The 12,331-nt window shown below is 45.5% G+C and overlaps 2 protein-coding genes across 4 annotated transcripts; one reads left to right on the forward strand and one right to left on the reverse strand.

Moving 5' to 3' along the window:
* Positions 1-294: 294 nt before the first annotated feature.
* LOC101758751 (pentatricopeptide repeat-containing protein At4g14820) lies at positions 295-4,539 on the reverse strand. Of its 3 annotated transcripts, XM_014805600.2 has the most exons (4): positions 4,257-4,538; positions 2,186-3,565; positions 1,627-1,785; positions 295-1,365 (listed from the first exon to the last, which is right to left on the reverse strand). In XM_014805600.2, exons 1-2 carry the CDS (start codon positions 4,298-4,300, stop codon positions 2,266-2,268), a joined length of 1,344 nt encoding a protein of 447 aa, XP_014661086.1. In that variant the 5' UTR covers positions 4,301-4,538; the 3' UTR covers positions 295-1,365; positions 1,627-1,785; positions 2,186-2,265. The 3 variants fall into 3 exon arrangements, 2 of the variants coding, with proteins under 2 accessions (XP_014661086.1, XP_014661087.1); XR_002678700.1 differs by lacking the exons at positions 2,186-3,565; positions 4,257-4,538 and adding an exon at positions 1,900-2,171; XM_014805601.2 differs by lacking the exon at positions 1,627-1,785 and having other exon boundaries at positions 4,257-4,539.
* Positions 4,540-9,200: 4,661 nt separating this feature from the next.
* On the forward strand, positions 9,201-10,415 carry LOC101778627 (antimicrobial peptides). The gene is made up of 2 exons (XM_022829531.1): positions 9,201-9,299; positions 9,333-10,415. Exons 1-2 carry the CDS (start codon positions 9,201-9,203, stop codon positions 10,413-10,415), a joined length of 1,182 nt encoding a protein of 393 aa, XP_022685266.1.
* The last annotated feature ends 1,916 nt before the right edge of the window (positions 10,416-12,331 follow it).

A 12,331-nucleotide genomic window follows, 5' to 3' on the forward strand; every position in this document is an offset into this window, starting at 1 on the left:
TCGTACCTGCCAACGGGGCGCTACTTCATTAATTAGACTGTTATTAGGGCAGGCACATATGTTATTACAGGTTGATAGCAAGTACTAGTGATAATCATGTTTAAAACATGTTCGCGACATGTAATTATATAAATTTCTGTGCCTTTTTGTGTCATGTGATTTGCTTACGAGTTCACATAGCAGATCATTAACGTGATGAAGGTACAGTGTTTTCAGAGATACGTGAGGTAAAAAGGTAGATCAGGATCTCAATCAAAGCACACTACTAATTTTTGTTCCTAATAACGAGACGTATAACTTGAAGGCATGCCTATCTTATTCAGCACTGCTCTTAGGCCTTTGGGCTAGAAGGCTTTTTAGCTCCCTTTTAAATAAAATTTTGATATACAATACACGCTTTGTCAGCAGCTCCAGGCTCGACAAAACAGAATAAGCTTTATCGAAATTGATTCATGACTTCAGAGACAGATCCATCTCAATATGTTGGTTATTTCTCTGAACTTCCTTGCGGAATTCTGCCCTGCAGACTTCAGCTCTGTCCCCAATTTCTTCCGGTGGCAATCCTGAACCAAGCCCAACTTCAACTCAACTGATGTGCCATGTTTCATTCAAACTTCATCCCGTATCATCTAGTTAGTCGATCACAACGCATCAGCTTGCCTAGTATCGCTCCATCAGACACCCGCCGTGTTCGAATTGCAAGTCTTGATGACAGCACTAGCCACAACACTAACCACTGCACAGAACATAGCACAAAAGTTGAGCTTATATGGCAACGCTGAACTTTGGATTCCTCAACTTCTTCCAGTAACCACCCATGAACTTCTTTCAGTTTTTCCATGGAACCAGATGTGACACTCCGTTAAGTTTGATGTCATCCCATGGCATATTATGGTGGACCAGAACCATAGTACCAAAGGGTGTCGCACAAACAAGAAACAGTCATCTTGCATGACTATTGTTCCATCAAGGATCTGCAATGTTGAGTCCTGAAGAAAGCACTTGCCATGAGAGCATTCACTACACAACACAGCTCTGGTATCACAGTCAACACTTGTTCCATGCAGCACCACCCCAAATAATTCACTTTTCGAGGTACAGGGAGGTTCTAATTTTCCTCCCGTGCGAAGTGAGATGACATCCTCAATAGCAACTTCTTTCAAGATTGTCTAGATCTCCTGCCAACCAAAAAGGGATGCATGGTAGCTTTTTTATGCGCAGAGAGCTTGCCCATAGTCTTGATCGAAAACCAAGCCCATTGCTTCAAAAAGACCATCATATAGATGATCCAACCACAATGATGTTTGTAGGATATTATTTTTTGCTATCTCTCATGTGTGATAGATCCTGTGAATGAACCTTGAACTGTAAGAAAAAACCATGGTCAGCCTTCTATTGCAACAGAGATCATACAAATACGCAAGAACAGATAGACAGATATACACAATCCATTGGTAAATTGAATCCTGCATGATGACTTTAAGGTCGACATGATGCTTATTGAGTGAGCCAAATACAAATTTAACATAAGGTGCGGTGAGCAACTAGCTAGAGGAGTGTTTTATGAGATTATCAAAGAAACATAAACAAATGGAACGAAAATGCTAAGCTGGCAGAACAACCTACCATCAGTCAAGATGAACTTTTGGCTCAAAATTGAATTTCACCTCAACGTAAAACTGCTTCTTTTGTAAGTCCACATATAGACAACATGTTGAAAGTCAACAAAATGGAACATGGGATGTGGAACAGAACAGAGAAGACCAAAACACTAATTTCATATGCCTACATCAAAAGATTCGTGGAAAGTTGATAAGAGAGCGACCGAGATAATTAGAATTGCACGATCTCTTTATTGAACAGTAAACATCTTAAATTTCTACAAAATTACAACACTACCATGTATGGAGAGCTGGCTTCTACATTCAACATATGTCGTGATAAAATTATTAGTCCACAAATAACATGGGGCATAACTTAATTATCTTCAATCATGGCAAAAATTCCAGATATACTAGCATTCACCAAATCCTCTAGAACAGTCATTCCCATTTTCTAAATGACAAAATAGAGTCTGATTGCACAACATAATCTCCATCCTGTAGGATTGTTAGACTAACTGCAAGAATAAGTAGCAGCCCTCACAAAATTATGCTACTCGTTGCCAAGATGCAATATCCCGTACCTGAAATTACAAGGCTGAAAGAAATCACAAGGTTCTCGCTATGCAGCAGAACAGCTTCTCTAATATCTTCATCTCACAAATCAACTTACTTTTCCATCGAGCTTCAGAAGGATTTTATCACATTCTGGATGTTTGTCACCTCCAGCTGCAAACTTGTGATTAGGATCATTCAGCTCCATCCAACTGGATCCTGTTTCTTTCGAGAACCCATGGAGTTTCATTACTCCCCTCACCTCCTCAGCATCATTCCAACTGCCAGATTTTGCGTATATCTTCGATAGAAGCACAGATGCTCCATCATGATTAGGATCCAACTCCAAAACTTTCTTTGCAGCAAATGCACCAAGCTTGAGATCACCATGCATCCAGCATGCTGCTAACAGAGAGCCCCAGATAGCCACATTGGGCCCTAAGTGCATTGACTCTATGAGATCAACTGCTTCTCGCAAAAGTTTAGCTCTTCCCAGAAGATCCACCATACAACCATAGTGCTCATGCATGGGCTCAATCCTGTATTCTTGAACCATACATCTAAACAACGAACGACCTTCATGAACTAGACCAGCATGACAGCAAGAACAAAGTAAATTAAGAAACGTCACTTTGTTGGGTTCAACACCTTCCTTTTTCATCTGCTCAAACATAACTAAGGCAGATTTTCCATCGCCATGCATAGCAAAAGCAGCAATCATACTTGTCCAGGTGATAACATTCTTGTGAGGCATTTCATTGAAGATATTCAAGGCAAGAGTTATACCCCCACATTTGGCAAACATATCAATAAGAGCATTGCAAATGCGCAATATCTTGGTCATTCCGTTATTCTCAGTGAAGGAGTGGATCCATATGGCTTTATAAAGGGAACCTAAATTGGCACAAGCAGATATGGCACTTAACACAGTAACTTCATCAGGCCTGATACCATGCTCTTGCATATCACTGAATAAATTCAATGCTTCATTAGGTTGGTTACTTTCAGCATATCCTGAAATCATAGCACTCCAAGACACCACGTCCTTCTCTGGCATTCCATCGAATATAGAGCGAGCAATCTCAACTTTTCTGTTCTTGGCATATCCAAAAACCATGGCAGTTGATGATACCAAATCCTTCCTTGGCATCCCATTGTATAGCTTTTCTGCTATATCCATTTTGGCACAGCTGGCATACAAGTTTATGAGAGCACTACTGAGGTGAGCATTGATAAGAATATCCGACACCAGCATGTATGAGTGGATGGCTTTCCCAATTCTCAAATGTCTTAAATGCCCACAGGCTGATAGAACAGTAGCAAGGATCAATTGGTCAGGAACAACTCCAGATCTCTTCATCTCAGCAAACAGAAGCAAAGCTGCTTTGTAGTTCCGAGTCTGACAATAACTGTCAGATGATATTACATGGTAACGGTAAATCAACAAACCAAAATGGATAACTGCTTATTTGTTTTTCTGAATTGCGTAAAAAGATGGCTGCATTTAAGGAATTATGCTATCTGAAACTTAAATTACCTAGAGAGTTCATGCATGATAAATGGAGATCTTTTAATAAACTAAATATTGTGCCATTCCTGAAGCATATGACTCACATGGATAATGCACAATGTATATTCTACTTTCTTAGAATGTCCTTCATTTGCATCACCTTGCAATTTATTAAGTGATGTTTAGAAAAACATAGAAAAATCCCACAACTAATGCATCTTTCATAATGATTTGAGGCATTATGCTACTGCAAAGCCAGGTCCTGGCTACAATTTTCCAACTAATGTGTAGCTGATCTGATCGAATGTGTTCTGAACCTTAGAACAAGGTAGTTGCTCCTTGCTCCAATAAAGAAGTGTGGCAAGCAGCAAAAAGAAATATAAAGTTCTTGGCACGCAACCACTACTTATTTCTTTTTTTCACCCATGTAACATTATTTTCATGCAAAATACAGACGATGCTAACTTGCTAAGCTGTACAGCAAGTGCATTGGGCGGAACCATTGAAAGAAGTAAGAATCCATCTTTGGTCTCGACTCTCAAACGACCGCACAAAACAAAAATGTTGGATCCAAGCGCGTGGCACGTTACCTATCAAGCATCACGCCCCAGGCGACGACGTCCCGCACGAGCATTCCGTCGAACACCCTCCGCGCGTCCCCCACGCGCCCGCACGCTGCGTACGCCCCGACCAGCGCGGTCCCGACGAACCCGTCGCCCAGCGCCCCGACCCTGACCGCCACCGCGTGCGCGCCCCCCACGTACGCGCCGGCGCCATCGCAGCGAGCGGCGGAGCGAAGCAGGGCGGGGAGCGCGAGGGGCCCCGGCGCGGGCAGGCCCGCGCGGCGGAGGCACGCGCAGGCAGCGAGCGCGAGGCGCGGTGCGGAGGCGGCGGCGGCGGCGCGGATGGCGGCAAGGTGGGCGCGGTCGGGGTGCGGGTTGGCCTCCGGCGGCGGCGGGATGGGGAAGCCGCGGCGGAGGAGGGCGGCGCGCAGCTGGCGCGGGTGCTGCTGCTGGTGGTGCGCGTGCGCCTCCATCGGGACGGCGTGTTGAGCTGCTAGCGTTCATTTGAGCCGTCCGATGGGAAGCTTGGATGTCCGAGATTCATTAGACGTTGGTGGTTGATTGGTAGAAAAAGAAAGACAAGTCTAACTAAACCAACAAAAATAGTTCAACATCCAACATAAACACAATGCGAAATGAATAATGTTCAATCCAACTATTTTAAACCCAAGTCCATCTAAGAAATCCAATAGTAGAAAGATTAGTATAGTTACATGTGGGACTCCAACTCAAAAACCGGACCATAGAATTAAGATCCCATGTGTCACATATTAAAATGTTAGCAAAATTGAGTAAATTTGTTACGGAAGAACCAATATATGACTGCTAGCTACTTGGTATGGATTAACGTTTCTAGATACACATGTAGCCCCAGATGAGGAATGTCGAATGTTAAAACTAACACCTCACATACACTAGTAGAGATTTGGGCTTTAGTCCCGGTTGGTAGGGTGCAATAAATGGGGTCACCCACGGCCGGCGTTGCAAAAAAAAAAATCCCGAGCTCCCAGGAGGCCCCCCACACGCGATTTTTCACGCGAAATACGCGCGTAGCTTCCTTGCCATCCCACCTACACACCACATCTGACTATGTAGGGGATGCTATCCTTTTGTATTAACTCGTGGGGACCCTTTTATCCCGGTTGGTATTACAAACCGGGATAAAAGGGTTCGAGGATTTAATCCTATTCCAGTCACCTTCCAGTCATCTCGTTGGGGACCCTTTTATCCCGGTTTGAAACACCAACCGGGATAAATGAGCCCCTTTTATTTCGTTTTATCGCGGTTGGTATTACAAACCGGGATAAAAGGCTCTTGACCCTTTTATCCCCGGTTGGTGTTCCCAACCGGGATAAAAGGGGGGTCTTTTATCCCGGTTGGTGTTTCAAACCGGGATAAAAGGCCTCTCAAAGTCTTTTTTTCCCACTAGCCTTTGCAACCGGGATAAAAGGTCCCGGTTGGTGAGCCCCCCACCAGTGACCGAGTTTTAATCCCGGTTGGTGAACCTTTTGTCCCGGCCAACTTTAAACCGGGACAAAAGGGAGCGCATGGAAAGTCAATTCTCTACTAGTGATACATTAACTAATATTTGTGCGTGTATAGATAATAACATATAAACTAATTTAACATAGCAAATGTCTGTATATATAAGAATTGTACTCCCTCCGTCCCAAAAAGAATACAACTCTCGCTTTCCGAGAAGTCAAACAATTTTAATTTTGACTACATTTATACAAAATAATACTAACATTTATGGTACAAAATAAGTATCATTAGATTAATCATAGATATGTTTTCATACTAAATCTATTTAAAGACATAAATGTTCGTAACTTTTGGTACAAATTTGATCAAATTAGAAATCGTTTGACTCCTCCGGAACTAGGCCCAGAAGAACCCACGTACCAAATGGTAAGCAGCTTATTATTTGCCGTTTTCAGGCTGAATCCTAGAGAAGATCGTGTAGCCTACTTGCATTGTTTGTTTTTCTATAGTTTTCATTCTTTGCAATTAGCTCAGACCTACGGCTACGGTACATAACATTGGTGAGAAACTGATATAAATCGTCTGAAAAAGGGGAGAAAATTAGAGGTACATTAAGAATTTATTAGCAAGGGTCATGTGAGAATCGGTGAACCGTGCCCGTGACAGGGTGCAGCTAGGGATGAAAACGGATCGGATACGAACGGATATATCATATACAAATATAGATAGTTTTTTTTCTCAGATTGAATTCGGATACGAATAGCTCCAAGATGTGTCGAATATCGATACTCATCCTATTCTGATCTTAGAAATTCAACGGATACGATACGAATAACTACAGATATTGAATGTACAGATTTATTTGAGTGTCTCAACCCCTTCGGTCAGACAATCGAATGGATCATCCCTATGTGCAGCCGTGGAGGGAGGGAGCCAATCACCTATGGTTCAAACTTGAATGGCTGGGCCGATACAGCAGGGTATAATTTGCTTATGGGCCTTGTTTTGCCTACAAGTGGCCCAGTTTGGCACTAATTTGTTTGCACCGGGTACAATGTCTCATTCACGTGACACAAATCATAATCATAAGCAAATACTCTTTTAATTCGAATGTAACAACGACAATCTTCTGTCGAAAAGATTACTCATACATTTAACAGCATAGTCGTTGGTCAAAGGCTTATCCGATCCTAATTAACAAAATTAAATTGCATGATGCTTATTAAGTTTTTTAGGCCAATGATGCTTATTATACTAAGTTGGAGTGCAAGATTTTCCCGAATAGTGTGACATAAAGGTTGGTGCATCATGCATGTGATGTTGTATATGCGTGAGTCCATTAAGTTTTCCTATGTGAAAAGTGGAACTAGTTAATTTAAATTTTGTCATGAAGACCTAGATAGTTAAAGCAACTCCAGCAATACCCTTCAAACCAAAGCCCTTAAAAATTAAATGAGGTTCTTTCTATTTTTAAGGGTCATCAAAATTTCTCTAACTCCAGCAATAACCTCATGGATAGAGGACTCCCTAGAGACTCTAGGAATGGAGGGTGGAGGGGGGAATTTGGAGACCTCCCTAAAATAGGAAGCCAAGTAGAGGACATGCTGGAGTGCGTTTTTTTCACTTGACCCTCTAAACTTCGAGTAGGTGGCTATTGTTGCTCTGACAACTTTCTCATTTGTAAGACCATATTAAGCCCCGTTTGGATACCTCCTGCTAAAGTTTAGCAGCTGTCACGTTGGATGTTTGGATGCTAATTAGGAGTACTAAATATAGACTAATTGCAAAACTAATTGCACAGATGGAGTCTAATTCGCGAGACGAATATATTAAGCCTAATTAGTCCATGATTTGACAATGTGGGGCTACAGTAACAATATGCTAATGATGGATTAATTAGGCTTAATAGATTCATCTCGCGAATTAGCACAGGGTTCTGCAATTAGTTTTATAATTAGCTCATATTTAGTCCTCCTAATTAGCATCCGAACATCTAATGTGACACTGCTTAGCACCTAGTATCCAAACACCAGTTCAAGGCCGACACAACTAACAAAGACGAAACGGTCAATGCATGGTAGAAACGCATCGTAGTTCATTGCTAGAGAAGTAACTTTTAGTATCAGATCCAAATCCTCTCTTTTAGTACCAGTTTCAAAATTGGTATCACTATGTCGGTACTAAAGGGATCTGGGTCATCCACGCGGCACTAAAAGGCACCAACCAAGACTAAATTGTTTTGCTCCAAAAACTAAAGAAAAAATATTTGTTGAACAGCCGGGAGGCTCGTACACACGCGCATCGTCATAAGTTACAAGTGACCTTTTGGTACGTGGGATTCGAACTCACAACCTCAAACCTCCCGCAACCCTTCTTTATCATCTCATCTACACAAACACCCGGTACTAAAAGGTCTTCGGAGACCCCTAAATTTAGACCTAGTACTAATATTAGCATTAGTACCGGGTCAAAAATGTGGCTGGTACTAGTGCATGGGACGAAATGTGGTTAGAGCGAGTAGATACCGAACGATGAACCACACAATTCAAATAGGTCGAGAATGAACCACATTGCAGGTGCACGCATGAACCATTTTAGTGGGTTTACTAGTCCCTCCGTTTCAAATTTTAAATCATTCCAACTTTCTTGGAGAGTCAAACCATTTTTATGTTTGACCAAAATTATAAAGAAGATCATAAAGTTTTATGACACCGAATAGATATACTATGAAAATATATTTAATGAATAAACTAATGGTACTTATTTAATATTATGAATGTTAGTATTTTATTGTATAAATTTGATTAAAGTGTTTTTATCTCGAGAATGATTCGTAACTTGGACGGAATGGAGGGAGTACGCGGCAACGTTTGTTCGCGCATACATTGGCTCTACTGCGGCGTGCTACGTCGGATAAAGGAACGGCGGAGTCCCCATGCAGAGGCAAGGCGATGCTCATCCGCTCCATTCCTCCACGGAAACACGACACCGTCTCACCTACTCCCCTTCCCGGCAACCTGCGAAAACTCCAAGTCCCGATCACTCCTCTCCGGTCACGTGGAGGTGGAGCCCGCACCGCCGAGCCCGCGCCGCTCGTCACGCCACCTCGGTCGTCGACGACGCAAGCCAACTCTGCCACTGAGCTCGGTCACGCTCACTGTCACCCACCCTGCTAGCCGTCAAGTCACACCGAGCGTCCGATCGTGGACGTGGCTGCGGTCGACGTGGTGTCGCCGCGCCACGGCCACACCCCCGCTCGCCGCGCCACGTCGCCATGCGCCTCGCCACGTCCCGCCGCCGCCGCCGCCGTCGTCGTCGTCCCGAGATGCATGCACGCGCTGCGTCGATCGATCTCCCCCTTCCCCGCGCGTGTATAAATACACCCGCTCGTCCATGGCCATCGGCACCACACCACCCATCTCATCTCCACAGTCCTCGACCACTCCTCGACCGCTAGTAGTAGCAGTGATCGATCGGCGGCCGGCCATGGGGAAGTGTAGTGGGGGCGGCGCGTGGTGGGCGTTCCTCCTCCTCGCCGGGGTCCTGCTAGCCGCGGCGGCGACGGCCGGCGCCGCGGAGGAGGTAGCGTCCGCGGCGGGAGAGGTGGCGGCGGCCGAGGCCGACCGGGACCCCAAGGGGGACCTGCAGTGGTGCAGGATGGGGTGCCAGTGGCAGTACGGCAAGGACCAGGGCCGGCGGAGCGAGTGTGAGCGCGAGTGCCGCCAGCGGCACCGCGGCCAGGACGGCGAGATGCAGGAGGAGGCGGCAGCGGACGTCGACGTGCTCCGCTCCGGGAGGGGCGAGTGCCGGTGGAGGTGCGTGCGCCGCTACCAGGACCAGCCGTGGCGGTTGCAGGAGTGCATGACCCGGTGCCGCCGCCGCGAGCAGCAGGGCGACGGCGTCGAGGAGGAGGAGGGCGAGAGCGTCGGCGCGTACAACTGCAAGAAGTGTCGGGAGCGGTGCGAGCGCCGCCCCGCCGGGGACTGGCAGGAGAAGCAGCGCTGCCTCATGGAGTGCCGCTGCCGTGACGGCCCCATCGCCGACGAGGAGGAGGACAACGACCGCTGCAGGCAGCGGTGCCAGCACCACCACGACCACGACAGGAAGCAGCAGTGCGTGCGCGAGTGCCGTCGCCACCACCAGGGCGGCCGCGGCGACGCCGACGAGGACAACAACTACTGCTCCGACCGCTGCCAGCAGAGCTGCCAGCGCCACGGCGACCGTGAGACGCAGCGCCAGTGCGTGAGCTGGTGTGAGCGCCAGGAGGGCTGCCGCCGCCGCGACGGCCCCATCGCCGACGACGAGGAGGACAACGACCGCTGCAGGCAGCGGTGCCAGCACCACCGCGACTACGACAGGAAGCAGCAGTGCGTGCGCGAGTGCCGTCGCCACCACCAGGGCGGCCGCGGCGACGCCGACGAGGACAACAACTACTGCTCCGACCGCTGCCAGCAGAGCTGCCAGCGCCACGGCGACCGCAAGGCGCAGCGCCGGTGCGTGAGCTGGTGTGAGCGCCAGGAGGGCTGCCGCCGCGGCGACGGCCCCATCGCCGACGACGAGGAGGACAACGACCGCTGCAGGCAGCGGTGCCAGCACCACCGCGACTACTCCAGGAGGCAGCAGTGCGTGAGCGAGTGCCGCCGCCAACACGGCGGCGGCTGGGAGGCGGCGGTGGCCGGCGCCGTCCTCCAGGTGGTGTGACGCGCATGGCGTGGCGCACAGCGAGTAAAATAAAAAAACGGCCGTACGACGTGTCACCAGCCGCCGCCGGCGTGCCTACGTGGCTAGCTGGCCTGCGGAGACAACCCCCACATCGACCGAGCACTGCTTCCCGTCCGTATATACACCTGTATATACGCGCGCGTATACGCCTCGCTGTACGTAGAGGAGGCGTAGGAATAAAGAGCGGTGGATGCGTGCGTGGCGATGGCTCTCCGCACGAGAGAGCTGTCCTGTACCGCATGCGATGATGTAAATACGGGGATGTGAGGGACCTGCTATGTGGTAGCATGTTGAGAGGCTATGTGTGGTGTTAAATAAAGTGAACGTTTTCTGAAATTTTATGGTTCTTTTTTTTAAAAAAAAAGACTGTCGTGGTGATTTTTCTACGTTCCTACGAAAATTGAATTGTTTTAAGTTTTAACTACATGTCTACATCATAAACACATGGAACCAATCGCGCATGCTAAAAGTTCGACTGCGGTGGATACGATATGTGTACATATAGTACCTGTTCCTCAAGTTATAAATTTAGCATCAATAATAAACGATGTTCACACTATTCCATCCATTATTCTGGGATAGGTGACACTTTAGACATCTCTTCATTTCGGATTGATCAATGAATCTACAAAATCCCTCGAGTTGGATATAAATCTAGGCTTGCAACCAACTGGAGTGGAGTTGGATATAAATCTAGGCTTGCAACCAACTGGAGTGAAGTCGTAACAAGCCTTGCAACGGTCTTAACTAAATATTCAGACAAAAAAGCACAAAAATTTGAGTCAAACTTCTCTAGTTATGTTTATAGAAAAATACATAAACATCTACAAGCCTTGCAACGGTCTTAACTAAATATTCAGACAAAAAAGCACAAAAATTTGAGTCAAACTTCTCTAGTTATGTTTATAGAAAAATACATAAACATCTACAAGATCAAACACTTTCATAGTTTCATTAGATACACCATACAATATATATTGGTTGAGCATTTATTTAAGATTATAGATGTCAATTTATTTTCTTATAAACTTAGTCGAAGTTAGATAAGTTACCAGTTGCTATGTTTTACAAACTCCCTCCGTTCCTGTTTATAAAGCGCGCACGCATACTAAGATTCAAACTTTACAATCTTTAATCAATAATTTAGCTAACAATTTTTTATTTTTACAATGTAAACTTGGTACAGTTGGATTGTAATCAAATGTACTCTCCAATAGTTTTATAAGTTTATAATCATGCAGATAAGATAAATGAATGGTCAAAATCTAATTTGGGAGACCATGTCATGTCATATCACACCTTATAACTAGGAATGGAGGGAGTATTTTGAATAGAAAGTTCTCTCTCTCATTATAAATCTTTCCATATCTTGTCCTAAGTCAAATATCTACTACCATTTCAGTTACTAAACTCAACAAGTGAAAGGTATTTTGCAACCCAAAACTTGAAATGATTGGTTTTTTTTGAAGAACCCACGAAACTTGTCACTTGTTTGTTGTTTCGAGAGGCAAATCAACAGCTCGCAAGCACTAGATTTGTGACCTACTACTAGCCTTCCTAATCAACCTCCATGTGGTCGTGAAGAGATTTAGCCCAACAAATAATATCACATAACAATTCTATAATATGCGTGTACATTTATATATAGGTATAATAATTAGGCATTGGCACATACAACAATTAACATACTCTCTGTTTATTCTAGTGTCATCTCTAATCTCTCATGTCCAGTACTAGCTACATACACGCATATTTCGGTTGGACTGCTCTATAATCTATACTTGCATATTTTGTAGAGAGACGAGGCGACTTCACTATCTAGGCCATACCTTTCCTTTTGCAATGCTACAATGCATTTTGTAACCTGTCAAGTGCAGCAAAGAGCTGCAGTCTTT

Source organism: Setaria italica, chromosome VIII (genome assembly GCF_000263155.2).
Source record: "Setaria italica strain Yugu1 chromosome VIII, Setaria_italica_v2.0, whole genome shotgun sequence".
Lineage (NCBI taxonomy): Eukaryota > Viridiplantae > Streptophyta > Magnoliopsida > Poales > Poaceae > Setaria > Setaria italica.